Source organism: Sorex fumeus, unplaced genomic scaffold (genome assembly GCF_029834395.1).
Source record: "Sorex fumeus unplaced genomic scaffold, SorFum_2.1 ptg000030l, whole genome shotgun sequence".
Classification (NCBI taxonomy): domain Eukaryota; kingdom Metazoa; phylum Chordata; class Mammalia; order Eulipotyphla; family Soricidae; genus Sorex; species Sorex fumeus.
The window spans coordinates 27,726,495-27,746,582 of record NW_026606087.1 but is presented as its reverse complement, the minus strand read 5'-3'; the positions used below and the strand labels follow the sequence as shown (position 1 = coordinate 27,746,582).

Sequence of the window (20,088 nt, the reverse complement as noted above, 5' to 3'; positions counted from 1 at the left end):
TGGCCCAGCTCTGGCAACTTACTGCAGGGACTGGATTTCTGCCAAAAGCCGTTGGGTTTCAAGATTTGTTTCTGAGTCTCTGGGATCATGGCCGTTAAGCAGTTCGATCAGGAACGAGAGAGGCCATGGTCCAATTAAATAGCTGAGCCAGAGGTGGTTTGAGGGTGTGTCTCCCGCATACCTAACTTTTGGCCATTTACTTTCTTGGTAAACTTTGCCCCCAAGCTTTTGGGATCTGACCAAACTCACAGCAGCAATTTTGGGGCATCTGGAAGTTGAAGGTGCCATCAGGCTGCTGATGCACTTCCCTCACAGGTACAGATTGACCTGCTGGCAGCATCATACCCCTTAGTACTCCATTGTTTTAAACATGAATCTCTTATTGACTCTCTGAACTCTTTTCTCATTTGTAAAATGGGAAAAGTAACTCCAGTCTCAAGTATTCAAAAGTTTAAAAAAATTCTATATATAGATTTGATGCTCAGTAAGTCTCTTGTATCACTTGTCATCCCATTGATCATCAATTTGGCCTAGTGGGCACCCATATCGTCTCCATTCATCCCTGTCATGCGCTAGTGTAGCACAATGGCATCTGCTTGCTCCAGGAACACGAAGAGTCTCAAACCATTTGTTCAGGGTTTTGACAAAGAAGTCTGACCATCTCGTAGGTGGGTGGCCACACATCCTTTTGATGTCCCGTGGAATCCAGTCAGTAACCACTCTAGTCCAGTGGTCATCTCTAAATCACATTATGTCTCAGGCCCAACTGATTTTCATCGCCTTGGCCTTGATTCTTGATCATCGAAGAAGGTTGGAATTCTTGGATTCCTTGTCTCACTTGATTGAAGTGTGATACTCCAAGCATAGCTCTTTCAATTACTCTTTGGGATACCCAAATAGCCTTCTCATTCTGTTTCTGGACGCCCATGTCTCTGAGGCATATGTTCCTGCAGAAAGAATGGTAGAGTCAAAAAGATGTTCCCAGAGCCAGAGGTTCTTCGTCCTCTTAACAACTTCTTCTATGCTCTTCAAGGCGCTCCACCCTGCTATCTTCCTTCTGCGCAATTCTGGCTCCAAGTCGTTCCTCATGTTGAGTTCTCAACCCAGGTACACATAGCTGTGCATTTGGAGATGTTCGTTTCATTGAGAGCAAATGGAACGTCAGGGACTAGTCCATTTTTCATGAACATTGTCTTGGTGAGATTCAGCTGCAGTCCGACCTTTCCACGTGAAGTGGAGGTGGTGTAGTTGCCGATTGTCTATCTTCACTCCCATTTCTTCCCATTCCAGTCATCACATGATGTTCTTGAGGGTGGCACTGAAGAGTTTTGGTGAAATGGTATCACCCTACCTAACCCCTCTCTTGACATCGATGATCACTTCCTTGTAGAATGGTGAGATCTTGGTGATGAATCTGTAATACAGCTCATGGAGGATGTACTGAGTTTGAATGCCCTGTTTGGCTGGGGCTTCAATGACCGCTTCAATCTCAACAGAATCGAAGGCCTTCTTTAAATCGATGGACATTAGACAGAGCAGCATCTTGAACTTTCATGAAACCCCAATGAGCTTGGTCACCATGTGGATATGGTCCATTATGCTGAATCTTCTTCGGAACCCGGCTTGCTCACATGATTGTCCTTCATCTAGTGTTCTGCCTATTCTATTCAGGATGACTCAAGTGAACAACTTGTAGACAATAGACAACAGGCAGATTGGGCGATAGTTGCTGATGTTGTGGATGTCTCCCTTCTTGTACAACAGAAGAGTCCTGCTAGTTTTCCATTGGGATGGAATATTGCATTCAGACAGGTAGCATCTGAAGAGCTGAGCCAGTGTATTGACGAGTACTAGCAGTATTGATTCTTCAGGTATTCGGGTCTGACCTTGTCTGGACTAGATGCTGTTCGCTTCTTTATCGATGAAATAGTGTGATGGATTTCAGAAGGAAGAACGTTGGGAACAACATATCCATTCTGCGGAATTTGGTATTTGGGCAGGTGGACATGGCTATCAAAGAGATCCGAGTAGAAGTCATAGATAATCTCCATTGCCTTCTGGAAGATGTGATAGATCCATCAGAATGTCGGAGGGCAGTCATCTTGGTCTTGTAGTTAGCAAAGGACTGGTGAGCATTGTGAATACTTCTCCCAACTTCTGCCACATGGGCCAAGGCTGCTTCCCTTCTCTCTTTGAGGTCTTCCTTTATTGCTTCCCTGCACAGCTTTGCGATCTCAGTAAATGCTAACAATAATTATTAACCTCAATAATAATTAATGATATCAACCTTCATCCTTTATGCTTCAAAAATAATTTATGCTCTAAGAATAGAAAATTCAAATGAAACAGAACATTGGAAATAAATGTATAAAGCTCTGTCACTCTTGGTATTTCGAAATGTCATATCAATGATTTTTTAAATGCGTCTGAAAATGTAATCTGAGCAAAGGCTACTCAAATCTCAGAGCTATAAATGAGAATCAAAGTGACCCTGGAAATTCCAAAAGACTTAATGAGTACTTGTTCACTGAAACCTGGAGAAAATTTGCAAGGAAATGGGTAAAGTGAACTTATTCAAGATGACAGCACCATTAGATGTCCACAAATGTGGAGACCAAGTTCATTTTAATCTTAAAATGAGCAAGATTTAATTATTAATCGCCCTGTGAATAGTGAACACACAGGCATAGTACACAGTGGGACACATCTACTGCCATAGAAGAGAAGCTCTGTGTTGTTCTCAACCCTATGCTAACTCTGATATGACTTGGAATAAACACTACCCCCTATGAGTATCATTTATAATGATAAAATGTTGGATAAACAAATTGATAAGGAGGTATGGTGCCAGCAGTAGGTCAACCTGTACCTGTGGGGTGAGTGTATCTATAGCCTAATGGTGGCTTCAGGCTTTCAAATACCCCAAAATTGCCACTGTGCCTTTGGCCAAATCCAACAATTTGTGGCCAAGTTTCCCAAGAAATTAAATGGCCCAAAGTTAGGTATGTTGAGCCACACCTACAAGCCACCTTTGGCTCAGCTACATAAGCTCATTTATTGGCCTTATTTCTGACACCCATCAATAAATCTCAAAAGATATCAAAACCTACAGTTAATCTAGGACCTGTGCATGGCTGAACAGATGGGGATAAACCTTGAGGGGGGCAGATTGGCCTGCTCCAAGCAACCTCTTGCTTCCATAATCCAAAGTCACTGCCATACCCCTGATCTGACTCCACCATCTCAGGACGCACCTCACCAAGATATAATCTGCTGAAAACTAGTGTGTGCAGGTTTTGTGAGTGAAATCTCTAGACTTTCTCAGGGTCAGGATGGGCTACCTTTCCTCACTTACCTATACTTCTAGAAACCTTGGCAGTCACATCTACACTCCAAAGTACCACTCAATTAAAAAGCTACTCCAGTCTTACTGTCCCGATAAAAGGACCGAATGCCCTGAATGAACACCATGACCTTTTAGCACCTGTATTGTACCATGATGCACAAAGGAAAAGAGAGAGAGAAAGAAGGAACGTGCCTCCCACAGAGGGAGACTGGGGGTGGGGAGGTGGGGTCATTGGGGAATGGTGATAGGGAAACAGGGGACATTGGTTGTGGTAAATGTACACAAGTGGAGGGATGGGTGCTGAATCATTGTATAACTGAACCCCAATTATGAACAGCTTTGTAATGGTCTATCTCATAGATATTCAATTAAAATTTTTTTGAAAATATTTAAAAAGTCATATGGAGTTTGGGCTGAGGCGATAGCACAGCAGGTAGGGCATTTGCCTTGTATGCAGCCGACCCGGGTTTGATTCCTCCCCCCCCTCTCAGAGAGCCCGGCAAGCTACTGAGAGTATCTCGCCAGCACGGCAAAGCCTGGCAAGCTCCCCGTGACATATTTGATATGCCTAAAACAGTAACAACAAGTCTCATAATTTGTTGTGAGACAGTCAGACAGTGATACAGTGATGTGGAGTTCAAGCCCAATTCAATCAACTTAATCAATCACTGAATAAATAGCAGTACACTTACATTGAAAAAAATTGATAAGGCTCCTTCAGTCTGCTGAAAATTTGTATTCTGAACAAGAAGAAAAGAGGCATAGCTATAGGAATTTTGTGTTATTTTCTACAGTGATCTTAATTATTTATTTTATTTTCACATCTTTATTATTTACATTTATTTAATACTTATAATCACAACTCTTTGAAGAAATACCTACAACAATAGTAAATATAATTTTCAGAATGCTTTATTGTACTCAATACTACTTTAGGGGCTTTATAGAGGTTGTCTAATTTATGAAATAGCCCATTGGGTAAGTAGATATTACATTCATTTTCAGGTAAGAAATCGAGCAGGCCCCAGTAACGTCTCTTCATCCTAGCCCTGAGATTTTTTTTTTTAAAGTGCCATATTCAAGGCTCTTTTAGAGTTAGGAGAATGAGACCCTTCATTGTTACTGGTATTTGGCATATTGGGTATGCCACGGGGAGTTTGCCAGACTCTGCCATGTGGGCAGGTTACATTTAGTAGCCTGACAGTTTGTCTAAAGTAGGAATGAGATGATAAGATGTCACGTGGCCGCGAATGCTGGGTTTTATAGTCTCTGAATCTTGGCCGTTGATGGGATTACACGGCGCCAGGGGGCCAGTTGGTGGGTGTGACCCCCGCCTACTGGAATTTGGAGGATCTGGGTGGAGGATGCTCGGCCCAAATCCGAGTAGGCTTGGAGATCTCGGCCCCGGAACCTATGTGACTTTGTCCCTCTGCCAGTACCTTCATGTGTGCGGAGAGTGGTCTCAGCATGGTGGTGGCTGGTCCTGGAGGTCTTTGGCTGCCGGGGCCCTGGTCGGGGTGGGGAGGAAAACTCAACCCGCTCCCCTCCAAGGGGCCCCTATAAAACCCAGCTCAGTTAAGAAAACTGAGATTTAAATGACTTTTCTCACTATAATTGGTGGACTTTGGATTCAAATTCAGTTCCTTATGGCACAAGTCTTGTTCTTTTCCACTCTACAATGCTTTCTTAACATACTAATCAAGAAAAAAATAAAGGGTTCATAGAACGTTGAATAATGTAGAAAATTGATGCTAAATGTCCAAGAAATGGTGAGTTTATGTAGTTCTTGCACCAAACATCAAAATATAGTTCAGCAGATCAAAGAGTAAATGGCTGGAAAAATACATTGGTTTTACTAGATAAAAGCATGGGAAATTTATTAAGTATTTTTAAGAGAAGATAAAATACAAAACTTCAAAACTAAAAAGACAAGGTGATAAACTTCTCAGCATAAAATTTTTGGTTTTGTTCTTGAGCCAAAATCCAGCTATAGCCAAGACTTAATTCCTAATCCTCTGCTCAGGGATAACTCTGGTTGTGCAGGGACTTGAAACTAAGGCTGCTTGCAATTAGGCAACCACCTTATTCATTATACTATCCAGGTACCATAGAAAACACTTTAAGCATCTGTATGGCTGGAAATAGCACATAAGGGAAAAGGCAAAATAGTTAAAAATATAATAATGTAAATATAATAATGCAAATAATAAGCTAGTAGGAATGTTTGAAATTCTTATCCAAGTTTGTGTAGGTGTGTGTTTGGGGGTGGGGGGAGGTGGTTTGCGGTCTTGCCTATGCTCCCTATCTAAATTCTTTTTTTTTTAAAGATTTTTATTGCAGTTCTGTGATTTGCAACACTGTTTGGGGGGGGGAGTTCTATGCACATAATTTCAACACCACGCCCATCACCAGTGTCCCCAACTTCCTCCCCTAAGGGCCCCAATACCCCTGACTTTCAAACCCCCTCACCCCCAACAACTAAATTTTGTGGGTCAGCTATCCTATTGTGTTGCCTCATATCATATCAACTGGTATTTTTATACAAAAAAATTAAATCACTAATGAGGTACAGAGGGACAGTACAGTGTGTACGGCATTTACATTGCATGCAGCTGACTGAGGTTCCATTTCTGGCACTGCACATGGTTCCCAAGAACCACAGCCAGTTGATTCCTGAGCACACAGCCAGCTGTAAGCCCTAAGCACTGCTGGTGGTGACTCCCAAATAAAAATTAATTAATTAATTAATTGGGCTGGAGCGATAGCACAGCGGTAGGGCGTTCGCCTTACACGCGGCCAACATGGCCGACCCGAGTTCGATTCCTCCGCCCCTCTCGGAGAGCCTGGCAAGCTACTGAGAGTATTCGATATGCCAGACACAGTAACAACACAGTCTCCAATGGAGACGTTACTGGGCCCGCTCGAGCAAATCGACGAACAACGGGAGGGCCTTTACCTTTACCTTTTTATTAATTAATAAAGAGAATACAATAGGATGCTTAATATCATAAATTATGAAATGTAAACTTTCCGAATAAGTTGGTGAACTTAGTGTGTGGCTTAGTGACAGAGAAAATGGTTTGTCTGTATGAAGACAAATTGTGTGATTTGTCAATCCTCAGAGAGGCAAATAAAGAGACACAAGAAATGAGAAGTGACTATCTCTGAGAGTAGAGATGGTGAAACAGGTTTTGCCCTTCCATGTTTGTGTTTCTGAAGCAATAGAAATTTATTGAACAGAATAATATAATTTTAAACTAAAGAATAATAATAAAATTATTTTATTATTTTTGCTTTTTGGGTCACACCTGGCGATGCACAGGGATTACTCCTGGCATTGGACTCAGGAATTACTCCTGGCAGTGCTTGGGGGATCATATGGGATGCTGGGACTCAAACTCAGGTTGGCCGCATGCAAGGCAAACTCCCTACCTACTATACTATCACTCAAGTCCAAGGATAATATTATTTTAACTAAAAAGTTAACCCTAATTGTTTGATAAAACAGTTGACTATTTGCTCCATGAAATCCAGGCATTTAGCAATCCTGTAGGCAGGAATTTAAATCAGCATTCATGGTTTCACCACCTCCAAAGTGCTCTAGACCCTCCACAAATAAGACACTGCACTCTAGCACTGTCCTCCCATTGTTCATTGATTTGCTTGAGTGGACACCAGTAACGTCTCCATTGTGAGACTTGTTGTTACTAGTTTTGGCATATCAAATACATTAAGGGTAGCTTGCCAGGCTTTGTCGTGTGGGCAGAATACTCTCAGTAGCTTGCCGGCCTCTCCGAGAGGGATGGAAGAATCGAACCTGGGTCGGGCATGTGCAAGGCACATGCCTTACCTGCTATGCTATCACTCCGGCCCAGTCAATAAGGACTTTTTAAAATTGAATCACCATGAGATACACAGTTACAAAGTTGTTCACAGCTGAGCTTCAGTCATACAGTGTTCTGACATCCATCCTTTCACCAGTGTACGTTTCCAGTCACCAATATTCCCAGTTCCCCTTCAGGCCTCAGGCTCCCACATTGTCATAGTGGTCCCTTCATCCCTTCTTTATCTTAACCTCACTTCCTCCCGCCCCCCCCCCCCCACCTCCCGCCCCAACACACACACTTCTGTGGCAAGCTTCCTACAATGGACCAGTCCTTCTGGCCCTATCTCTATTGTCTTTGGTTATTATTCTCATACTATGTTGTTGTTTTTTATAATCCCAGATGAGTGTGATTAGTTCTACCTATATTTACGTCTACATATATATTATGGATTCAGGTCTGATCTCAAGATCTTTAATACATTTTGATTTGATTTTTGTGCATGGTGTTAGAAAGAGGTCTGAGTTCATCTTTTTTTTTCTGCATTAGCTGACCACTTTTCCCAACACTACTAGTTGAAGAGTCTTTCCTTGCTCTACTTCATATTTCATATCTCTCTCTGACGCATTTTATTCAGCACTATGCTCTCGATTACCATCCACTTATAAGAAAATTTCATGACTTCATTTTTCCAAATGGCTATAAAGTATTCCATTGTGTAGGTATAACATAGTTTCTTTATCCAGTAATCTTTTCTTGGCAACTTGGGTTGTTTCCAGATTCTGGCTATTGTGAATAGTGCTGCAATGAACATAGGAGTGAAGATGGCCTTTCTGTTGTGGGGCTTTTGTATTGTGAGGTCCTTAGGGTATATTTCCAGGCATAGTATTCATCAATACTTACGTACGTAGTATTCATCAATCATATGAAAGTTTAATTTCTAGTTTGCTGAAGAATGACCATATTGTTTTCCTAAAAGGCTGTACCAGTTGGCATTCCCACAAACATTGAATGAAAGTCCTGTTCTCTCCACATCTGCACCAGCACTGGTTGTTCTTTTTCTATTTGATATGTGACAGTCTTTTTATGAGAAATCATTATCTGGTTGTTGTTTTGATTTTCATCTACCTGAAGATTGGTGAGGTAGAGAATTTTGTCATATGTTTTTTGGCCATTTGTATTTCTCCTGTAAGGAAGTTTTTATTCATCACTTCTTCCTATATTTTGATAGAGTTGTATTTTTTTAATCATCACTTCTCCCTATATTTTGATAGAGTTGTGTTTTTTATTTTTGTTTAATTCTACCAGTATCTTATATGTACTGGATATTAATCCCTTATCAAATGGGTACTGGGTAAATAATATTTTTCTATTTTGTGAGCCGTCCTAGTTTCCTTTGAAGTGCAGCTTCTTAGTTTAATGTAGCCCCATTTGTTTGTCTTTGCTTTCACTTGCTTAGTCAGTGGTGTTTCATACTAAAGGTTCCTTTAGCTTCAGTGTCACCGAGAGTTCTACCTATATTTACGTCTACATAAATATTATGGATTCAGGTCTGATCTCAAGATCTTTAATACATTTTGATTTGATTTTTGTGCATGGTGTTAGAAAGAGGTCTGAGTTCATCTTTTTTTTCTGCATTAGCTGACCACTTTTCCCAACACTACTAGTTGAAGAGTCTTTCCTTGCTCTACTTCATATTTCAAATTTTTTCCTTATTGAAAAATAACTGATCATATATCTGAGAGTCTGTATTAGGATATTCAAGTCTATTCCTTTGATCTGAGGGTCTGTCTCTATTCAAAACCATGTTTTAATTATTACCTTTTTATAGTACAGTTTGGGGAAAGTGATGCCTTTCTTTTTTCCCAGGGTCTCTTTAGCTATTTGGGGGTTGTTTATTATTTCACATGAATTTTAGAGTGTTTTGGGTTTTTTTTTTTGGTTTTTGTTGCTTTTTATTTTTGCTTTTTGGGTCACACCTGTCAATGCACAGGGGTTACTCCTGGCTCATGCACTCAGGAATTACCCCTGGCGGTGCTTGGGGTGACCATATGGGATGCCGGGAATCGAACCCGGGTTGGCGGTGTGCAAGGCAAATGCCCTACCCTCTGTGCTATCGCTCCAGCCCCGAATTTTAGAGTGTTTTATCTGTTTCTTTTTAAAATGACATGGGTATCCTCACAGGGACTGCATTGAATCTGTACAATACTTCGGGGAAGATTGCCATTTCCATGATATTAATCCCTCCTATCCATGAGCAAGTGATGTGTTTCCATTTCTTGGTGTCCTCTTTTATTTCTAGAGGTAGTGTTTAATAGTTTTCTTTGTATAGATCCTTCACCCGTTTAGTTAAGCTGGTTCCGAAGTACTTGGTTTCCTGAGGCACAATTGTGAATGGTATCATTTTGTTAATATCGCTTTCTTTTATTTCATTACTTGTATATAGGAAAGCTGGGGATTTTCTGTTTTAATTTTGTAGCCTATCTATTTATTATACATATTGTTCCTAGGAGCTTTTTGTAGATTCTTTAGGATTTTTTAAATTATAGTCTGTCATCCACAAACAGTGAGAACTTGACTTATTTCTTTCCTATCTGGATGCCACTGATATCTTCTAAATGAGACAAGTATTTCTAGTACTACACTGAACAGAAGTATCTAGAGTGGGAAACTTTGTCTTGTGCCTCATCTTAGGGAGAGGGCCTATACTGTTTCACCTTTGAGTATGTTTGCTATGGGCTTATGGAAAATGGCTTTGACTATATTGAGAAAAGTTTCTTCAATTCCCTTTTTGATGAGAGTTTTTATCATGAATTTGTGTTGGATCTTGTCAAATACTTTCTCTGCATCTATTGATATGATAATACAATTTTTCCTTTTATAGATATGGTTGACTTTCATATATTAAACCTTCATTGCAACCCCAACATAAATCCTACTTGGTCATACATATATGATCTTTTTGATGAATTGTTGTTTTTCATTTGCTAGTATTCAAAGAGGAACTTTGAATCTGTGATCAAGGATATCAACCTATATATCTCTCTTTTTCTATGGTGTCCCTGTCTGATTTTTATATATTGGTGATCGTTGCTTAATAGTAATTGGAAGTGATTCTGTTTCTTCAGTTTCTTGAAAGTGACTGAAAAAGATTGGCAGGAGGTTGTCTTTGAAGATTTGAAAGAATTCACTAGTGAATCCATCTTGGCCTGGGTTTTTGTTTTTGGTAAGATCTTTGATTACCATTTCAGTTTATTTGATAGTTGTAGGTCTGTTAGAGTATGCCAAGTCATCTTAGTTTAGCTTTGGGACGTTATAGGAGTCCAATAATTTATCCATTTCATCTAGATTCTCTTGTTTTATGACATAAATATTCTAGAAGTAATCTCTGATAACCCTTTGAATTTCTGTGGTGTGTATATCCTCACTTTCCCTTCATTCCTGATTCTGTTTACTAATGTACTCTCTCTTTCTTTGTGTTCTAGCAAGTTATCAATTTTGTCTATACTTTCAAAGAACCAGAACCAGTTCTTGGTTTCATTGATCTTTTGGAATTTTTTTTAATTTCATTTCAGTTCATTAATTTCTGCTCTAAGTTTTTTCCCTTCCTCTTGCCTGCTTTAGTCCCCTTTTTGTTTGTTATTTTCTAGTTTCTTAAGTTGTACAGTAAAATTATTTATGCAGGCTATTTCTTACTTCTTGGTGAATGCTTGCCTAGCTTTAAATTTTCTTCTTAACACTACTTTTGCTGCATCCCACAAGTTCTAATAGCTCATATCTTCATTATTATTTGTTTCCATAAACCATTTACTTTCCATTTGATTTCTTCTATGACCCACTGATAGTTCAATAACAGGATATTTAATTTTCAGTTGTTTAAGCTGTTTCTCTTTTTCTTTTTATGATCAACTTCTGCTCTCAGTGAGGCATGGTCTGATAACATATGAGATCTGATTTCTATACTCTTGTATTTGTGAAAGTATGTTTTTTGTGTCCCAGCATAACATCTATATTGCAGAATATTTCAGGTGCATTGGATAATAATGTGTATTCAGCTTTTTGAAGATGAAAGGTCATATAATATCTAGTAAACCACTTTCTTCTATTTCATCAAAAAAAGTATTCCTCGCTGATTTACTCTATTTGATCTATAGATATGTGACAGAGCAGAGTTGAAATATGCAATTAATATTATTTTGCTATCAATGTCTTTATTCAAAGGCTGAAGCGATAGCACAGTGGGTATGGCATTTGCCTTGCACGCGGCCAACTTGGCAAACCAGAGTTCGATTCCTCTGCCCCTCTCAAAGGGCCTGGCAAGCTTCCGAGATTATCTTGACTGCACAGGAAAGCCTGGCAAGCTATCATGATGTATTCGATATGCCAAACACAGTAACAAGTCTCACAATGTTACTGGGCCCACTCGAGCAAATCAATGAACAAAAGGAGGACAGTGACAGTTACAGTCTTTAATCAAATCCATTATTAGTTGTTTTCAGTATTTTTGTGGTCCCTCATTAGGTCCATATGTGATTAAATGTGTGAGTTCTTCCTGAAGTACAAATCCCTTGATCATTAATAAAAGAGTGGAATACCCAGACATTGACTCAACAAAACTGAAAACATGAAATCCAAAATGTAACCACTGAAATTTTGTAATGTGCCTGTTTAGTTGACAGTGGAGGCATGGAGTAGGAGTTTTGGAAGGAAATAAGGTAACAATGGTGGAGGAAAGTTGGCACTGATGGTGGGATTGGTTTTGAAATATTATATGCCTAACACTCAACTATCAATAACTTTGTAAATTATAGTACTTTAAATTTTTAAAAACATTTAAAATGATATTCTTCAAAGAAATGGAGCAAACAAGCCCTGAAATTCATACAGGACACTAAGCACCATTGAATAGCTAAAGCAATTCTTTGGAAAAAGAAGATGGGAGGTATTACCTTCCACAACTTCAAATTCTACTATAAAGAGGTAATAATTAAGACAGCAGGTTATTGGAACAAAGGCAGAACTGCTGACCAATGGAATAGTGTGGAATATCTTGACACACACCCTCCCATCATTGATAAGGGAGAAAGAAATGGGAAGTGGAGCAAGGAAATCCTCTTTAATAAATGGTGCTTAATCAATAAAAAGAGATAAAGAAAACTATAAAAAAAATGGTGCGGGCAAAAGTAGACAGCTACATGAAAAAAATGGGCTCAGACATCTGTCTAACACCATGTGCAAAAGTCAGATCAAAATGGATTAAAGACCTCAACATCAGACCAGAATCCAAAAGGTACATTGAAGACAAGGTTGGAAAAACCCTCCATGACATTGAAGCTAAAGGTATCTTCAAAGTGACATGCCACTGGCCAAACAAGTTGAAACAGAGATAAACAAATGGGACTACCTTAAACTGAGAAGCTTCTGCACCTCAAGAGAAACAGTGACCAAAATACAAAGACAGTCTACGAAATGGGAAAGGATATTCACCCAATACTCATCTGATATACAGTTGATATCAAGGATATACTAGGCACTGGTTGAACTCTACAAGAAGAAAACATCCAACCCATCAGAAAATGGGGCAATGAAATGAACTGAAACTTTCTCAAAGAAGATATCCGAATGGCAAAAAAGCACATGAGAAAATGCTCTACATCATTAATCATCAGGGAGATGCAGATCAAAACAACAATGAGATATCATCTTACACCACTGAGACTGACCCGCATCCAAAAGAATAAGAACAACTGGAGTTGGCACGGATGTGGGGAGAAAGGGACTCCCCTTCACTGCTGGTGGGAATGTCAACAGTATGGATGATTCTCAAAAAAGTAGAAATTGAGCCCCCATTTGACCCAGCAATACCACTCCTGGGAATATATCCCAGAGAGGCAAAAAAGTACAGTCAAAGTGACATCTACACTTCTATGTTCATTGCTGCACTGTTTAAAATAGCTAAAATCTGGGGGGAAAAACTGATTGTCCTAGAACAGATGATTGGTTAAAGAAACTTTGATACATCTACACAATGGAATACTATGAAGCTATTAGAAATGAAGTCATGAAATTTGCATGTAAGTGGTTCTACATGGAAAGTATCATGCTAAGTGAAATGAGTCATAAAGAGAGGGACAGACATAGAAAGACTGCACTCATCTGGGGAATATAAAGTAAAAGAACGGGAGACTAACACCCAGGAATAGTTGAGATAAGTACCAGGAGGTTTGCTCCATAGCTTGGAAGCTGGTAGTGCATGCTGGGGGAAAAGGCAGCTTAGATAAAGAACGGAACACCAAGTAAAGGGAACAGCACACCCGGGATGGGAGATGCGTGCTGAAATTAGACTATAGACCAAACACGATGGCCACTCCATACCTCTATTGCAAACCACAACACCCTAAAGGAAAGAGAGAACAAAAGGTAATGCCCTGCCACAGAGGTGGGGCAGGTGGGGGGCTGCGCTGGGGGGTGGGCAGGTTACTGGGATCATTGGTGGTGGAGAATGGGCACTGGTGGAGGGACGGGTACTCGATCATTGTATAACTGAAACCCAAGAACAAAAGTTTGTAAGTCTACAACTGTACCCCATGGTGTTTCACTAATAAAAATTAAATTAATTAAAAAATAAATAAATAAATCACTATCACTATCACTATCACTATCACTAACCTCCCATTGTTCATCGATTTGCTTGAGCCAGCCCAGTAACATTGTGAGACTTGTTACTGTGTTTGGCATATCGAATACATCACAGGTAGTTTGCCAGGCTTTGCCGTGTGGGTGAGATACTCTCGGTAGCTTGCCAGGCTCTCTGAGAGGGGCAGAGGAATGAACTCGGGTCGGCCATGTTGGCTGCATGCAAGGCAAACGCCCTACCCACCATGCTATAGCTCCAGCCAAATAAATAAATATAATTTAAAAAAGAAAAGACGAACTCATGAAAATTTGAATATAAATGGATCAATGTGGAAAGTATCATGTTAAGTGAAATGAGCCAGAAAGAGAAGGACAGATAGAAAGATTACACTCATCTGTGGAATATAAAGTAACAGAATAGGAGACTAACACCCAAAAATATTAGAGATAAGGACCAGAAGTCTTGTCCCATGGCCTGGAAGCTGGCCTCACGTACAGCTCAGATAGAGAAGGGAACACCAAGTAAAGGATATTGGGAGGACCCGCTCGGGTTGGGAGATGCATGCCGAAAGTAGACTATGGACCAAACACAATGTTGCAAACAACAACACCCAAAAGGAGAGAGAGAAAAAAGGGAATGCCCTGCCAAAGAGGAGGGGACAGGGTGGGGATGCTGTACTCTATCATTGTATGACTGAAATGCAAACACGAAAGTCTGTAAGTTTCTAACTATACCTCATGGTGATTAACTAATTAAAAAAAAAGATTGGGTGGTTTGCGTTCCTGTTTGTTATCTGCTTATTTATACATATTGGATGTGACCCACTATTGGATGACTGATGTTCAAATATAATCTCTCATCTAGTAGTTTTACTTTTCTTTTTGAATAAGTTTATATCATCATGCAAAGAGTATTTTTTAAATTTTATTTATTCTATTTCTTTTATTTTCTGTTTTTCTAGACATTGGTTTTAAATCTCTGAATACTTATGTGATTTCAAAGTATAGGAGTGCATAACTATTCCTTCTATGTATTTTATGGTTTCAGGTATATCAAGATACTTAATAAACATGTGACATTACTGGAAAAAATTATTTAAAATGAACTTTCTATCTTTTCCAATATTTTCAGCCTGAAGTTTATGTCATCTGTTACTAGTGTGGCCACCCCAGACTTTTTATTGAGGGGGTGGGGGGTAGAATTTGCTTGAAGAATTAACTTCCAACTTTTGACTTTGAGTCTGCTTGCGCTGACTTTCAGATGTGTTTCTTGCAGGCAGAGGATTATTGTGCTCAGTTTTTAAAATCTTCCTGCCACTCTGTGTCTCTTAATTAGTGCATTTAACCCATTGACATTGAGAGAAATTAATGCCATGGAGATTTTTGTCATCTTTTTGCAGGAGTTTGGCATTGTGGAACTTGTCTTAAATTTCTTTCTAAACACCTTATCAGAGGTTATATAACCCATTATTACTGGTCGAGTTTTTTTAAATTTTTATTAGTGAAACACCTTGAGGTACAGTTGTAGACTTAAAAATTTTTGTGCTATACAATGATCGAGTACCCATCCCTCCACCAGTGCCCATTCTCCACCACCACAGATCCCAGGATCCCTCCCATCCCCCATTCCCCCCATCCCACCCTGCCTCTGTGGCAGGGCATTCCCTTTTGTTCTCTCTCTCCTTTTGGGTGCTATGGTTTGCAAAAGAGGCAGCTAAGGTCTTCACTCACTAAACCCGGTGGGCTTCTGCATTGCTTTCCCTTTGTGACTTAGTCTGAAGTTGCTTCTTGTGTTTTATGTGACTAGGTGTCACAGTTAGGATGTCTTTGTATGTTCATAGTGAGTTATGGAAAGGCAAAGAAACATGCAGCTGCTTACTAGTCATGTGCTTTGTGGGCAGGAGGAATTTACCTGGGGAATGAAGGGCAATCCTCAGTAAAAGTCACTCCCAATGGCTCTGTGTGTCCTCAGTTTTCTGGGACGCGGGCTGAGCCAAGCCAAGCCTGGGTGGCTAACAGCCTTCCTCTTCCTTATCCGCTTAGCAGGCAGGAGTGAACCTGAATAACAAGCTGACGCTCAATACAAGTGCTGCACTGCATTTGTTTCCTCAATAAGAATTTTAAAAAATTTATGATTTAAGGCCCAAGTTACGATATTGGATATTACAAATTCCCAGGCCCGATAGGGGAACACAATTGTAACTATCTCCACTATGCGATACCATTTTAAAGCATATTGATTAGGAGAAAAAAATATAATTCCATATTTATGTGTAGAGAAACTCATTCAATTCTCTTATTCTACTTTATGGCTGTAGCCATCTTCTCTGAAAATAAGAGGAAGTAGAATTTTATAATGGTTACACAGAACCTAACTGTGCAGCTTAGAAACTGAACTTACTGTGTGTTTAATTGAAGCAGAAATGTTTTCAAAATACTTGTCTTATTCATCTTTGTACCCCACCCCCAGTACCTCTCCCAAGGCAGAGCCAGAACACTGTCATTAGAAAGCACTCAGCAATTACAGTGTTTACTTAGACTGAATTGAGTTAAGAACGGTTTTTACTTTTGCTTCTCATTAAATTTGATTTCAGGATGATTTTTTCCTTTCGGCAGAAATTTTAGCCTGTTTTTCAAGTGTTCTCAGTCTCATGGCATGAGACCAAAAATGGGAGTTAGCAAGAGTAACACCAACTCCAGACATACTTTATTTCATTTTGTCAGAATTCATTCTGGAATTCTGGTGGATAAATAGGGCAGTTAAGTTTATTTTGGAACAAAACTCAGTGCTTTCTCACCAAATTCAGGACGACAGAACCAGGCACAGGACCAAAGAGAGAGATTTGGCCAGCAGCCAATCCCGTTCCATACAGTCCCCTCTGATTATCTTAATCTGTCATCACATACTTTTCTATGTACATTACTTGTGTTTCTCATTATTACGCTATTTTTCTTCTAATTTTGAAGACTCTTTCTGTAGCCCAGAAATTTAGGAAATTCACAGAGTCATATTAAATACACATACTGAAATCCTAGAATACAAAGTTTCAACCCATTCAGACCATGACCAAAAGTTACTCCAAGCCATGAAACTTATTTTATTCATACTTGAGTACCTTGGAAGTATTTTTGAGGCTTTTAAAACACGGGACATAGTTTTATCTTATTTGATTTGATTTTTGGATGACACCAGGAGCTGCACATGGGGTTACTCCTGGCTCTGCACTCAGGAATTACTCCTGGTGGTGCTCGGGGACCATATGGGATGCATACAAGGTAAACGCCCTATCCGATCCGCATCCCAGGACGTACGAGGTAAATGCCCTGTCCGCTGTGCTATCGCTCCAGCCCCAGGACATAGTTTCAAACTTGCAGTGTTGAGAATCTTTGTTCTTCTCTCGGAATACTATACCCTATGAAATAATAACATTTTTGTGCCCCCCTTCAGGTGAATGGCATTGATCTTCGTGGAGCGTCACATGAACAAGCTGCTGCTGCGCTAAAGGGAGCTGGACACACGGTGACAATTATAGCACAATATCAACCCGAAGGTCAGTGAGAATGCAAAGTGACCGTGCTCTGATACATTTCTGCACGTACATGCACCCACGTTTCTGATTGCTGGTCATAACCAGAGTCAACACCAACCGTATTTTTAAGAAACGTAATGAAAAAAACATGTTTGTGTTAAAATAACATTAGGCGTATTATTACCCTTGCTCTTCCAGGAAACCACCAATTGCCAACTTCTGTTTGAAAGATGAATTCAAATGAATTCAAATAACAATCAATGTCAGCTTAATTAACTTTATATTTGTTTCTAGTATACACTTAAAGTCGGCCAGTCAGACACTATAAAAACAATTAGGATTGGGGCCGGAGAGAAAGTACAGAGGTTAAGGTCCTGCCTTGCATGTGGCTGACCTTGATCTCATTCTTGGCACTACATATGTGGTCTCCAAGCACCAACATGAATGATCCTTGAGCACAGAGCCAGGAGTAACTTAAGAGTACAGCTAGAGTGTGGTCCCAAACTCAAGAAAGGAGGAGAAAGAGAAGGAGGAGAGGGAGGGGGAGGAGGAGGAGGAGGAGGAGGAGGAGGAGGAGGAGGAGGAGGAGGAGGAGGAGGAGGAGGAGGAGGGGAAGGAGGAGGAGATGGAGGAGGAAGAAGAGGAAGAGGAGGAGGAGAAGGAGGAGGAGGAGACTTTAGAATCAAGAGGGGGAGATTTCTATGTCTACATAAACCATAATTAATAGGTGTGTTCTTTCCCTTAGCATTAACCTTATTTACACAGAGTATATTTTATATTTTTGATTTTTTCACCTTCTGCTACATCACTGTAAACCCCAAGAGTGGTGAGTTGTCATAAATGGAATTGCCCAACTGAGACACTATGAGTTATTCTAAATTGGGTTTTTTGGTTTGTTTTTGGTTTGTTTCAACATCTGTTTCTGTGATGGGAATGATTTTGAATGAGATGGTTGGAATTACCTGTTGAGTGGTTTATTTCTTAGAAAATCATTTAGGGATTTCTTCTTTGTTAATGAAACATACAAGTGCCACCACTGTAGCTAGATGTTTTAGAAAAGGAGTGTGGTTTCTGAAAGAAAAAAACACAAAAATATGGTTTTCAAAAAATGTGCAGTTAGTCATTTTTGGTCCGTATGCTAGCAGAGAGTAGTAAATAGCTGTACCAAAAAGCACAAAATACCATAAGGCACGAAAGTTTTGTATGAGATATAAAGTGCTTGCTTTATTTTTATTTCAAATGACTCTCTTTTTCTTATTATTTTTATTAGTGAAACACCATGTGGTACAGTTGTAGACTTACAATTTTTTTGTGCTTGGGTTTCAGTTATACAATGATTGAGTACCCATCCCACAACCAGTGCCCATTCTCCACCTCCAGTGCTCCCAGTATCCCTCCCACCACCCCAACCCCACCATCCCAACCCACCCCTGTGGCAGGGCATTCCCTTTTGTTTTCTGTCTCCTTTTGGGTGCTGTGGTTCGCAAAAGAGGCATTGAGTGGCAATCATGTTCAGTCTATAGTCTACTTCAGCATGCGTCTCTCATCCTGGGAGGATCCTCCCAACACCCTTTATTTGGTGTTCCCTTCTCTATCTGAGCTGCCTTTCCCCCTAGCACGTGCGGCTGGACTCCAAGCCATGCAGTGAACCACCTGGTACTTATCTCGGCTATTCTTGGGTGTTAGTCTCCTATTTTGTTACTTTATATTCCCCAGATGAATGCAGTCTTCCTATGTCTGTCCCTCTCTTTCTGACTCATTTCACTTAGCATGATACTTTCCATGTAGTACCACTTGTATGTAAATTTCATGACTTCATCTTTTCTAACAGCTGCATAGTACTCCATTGTGTAGATGTATCAAAGTTTCTTTAACCAGTCATCTGTTCTCGGGCACTCGGTTTATTTCCAGATTTTGGCCATTGTGAATAGTGCAGCAATGAACATAGAAGTGCAAATGTCATTTTGACTGTACTTTTTTGCCTCTCAGGGATATATTCCCAGGAATAGTATAGTTGGGTCAAATTGGAGCTCAATTTCTAATTTTTTGAGAATCGTCCATACTGGTTTCCAAAAAGGCTGAACCAGTCGGCATTCCCACTAGCAGGGAAGGGGAGTTCCTTTCTCGCCACATCCACACCAACACTGGTTGCTTTTGTTCTTTTGGATGTGGGCCAGTGTCTGTGGGGTGAAATGATATCTCATTGTTGTTTTGATCTGCATCTCCCTGATGATTAGTGATATAGAGCATTTTCTCAAGTGTCTTGTAGCCATTCGTATTTCTTTTTTTTTGAAAAGCTTCTGTTCATTTCATTGCCCCATTTTTTATGGTTTTCTTTTTTGTAGAGTTCAACAAGTGCTTTGTATATCCTTGATATCAACCCCTTATCAGATGGGTATTGGGTAAATATCCTTTCCCATTCTGTAGATTGTCTTTGTATTCTGGTCACTGTATCTTTTGAGGTGCAGAAGCTTCTTAATTTAAGATAGTCCCATTTGGGGCTGGAGCAATAGCACAGCGGGTAGTACATTTGCCTTGCACGCGGGCAACCCGGGTTCTATTCTCAGCATCCCATAAGGTCCCCTGAGCACCGCCAGGAGTAATTCCTGAGTTCAGAGCCAGGAGTAACCCCTGTGTATTGCAGGGTGTGACCCAAAAAGCAAAAAAAAAAAAAAAGATAGTCCCATTTGTTTATCTCTGTTTCCACCTGGTTGGTCAGTGGAGTGTCGTCTTTGAAGAAACCGTTAGCCTC

General features: G+C 40.0%; 1 protein-coding gene across 22 annotated transcripts in view; it reads left to right on the top strand.

Moving 5' to 3' along the window:
* DLG2 (discs large MAGUK scaffold protein 2) overlaps positions 1 to 20,088 on the top strand; it is a 1,600,462-nt gene that overhangs the window by 1,242,231 nt on the left and 338,143 nt on the right. For all 22 annotated transcript variants that reach the window (XM_056115953.1, XM_056115951.1, XM_056115947.1 and 19 more), the window contains one exon: positions 17,255 to 17,357. In XM_056115953.1, the coding sequence (XP_055971928.1) occupies positions 17,255 to 17,357 (103 nt within the window). The remainder of the gene's footprint in view (positions 1 to 17,254; positions 17,358 to 20,088) is intronic.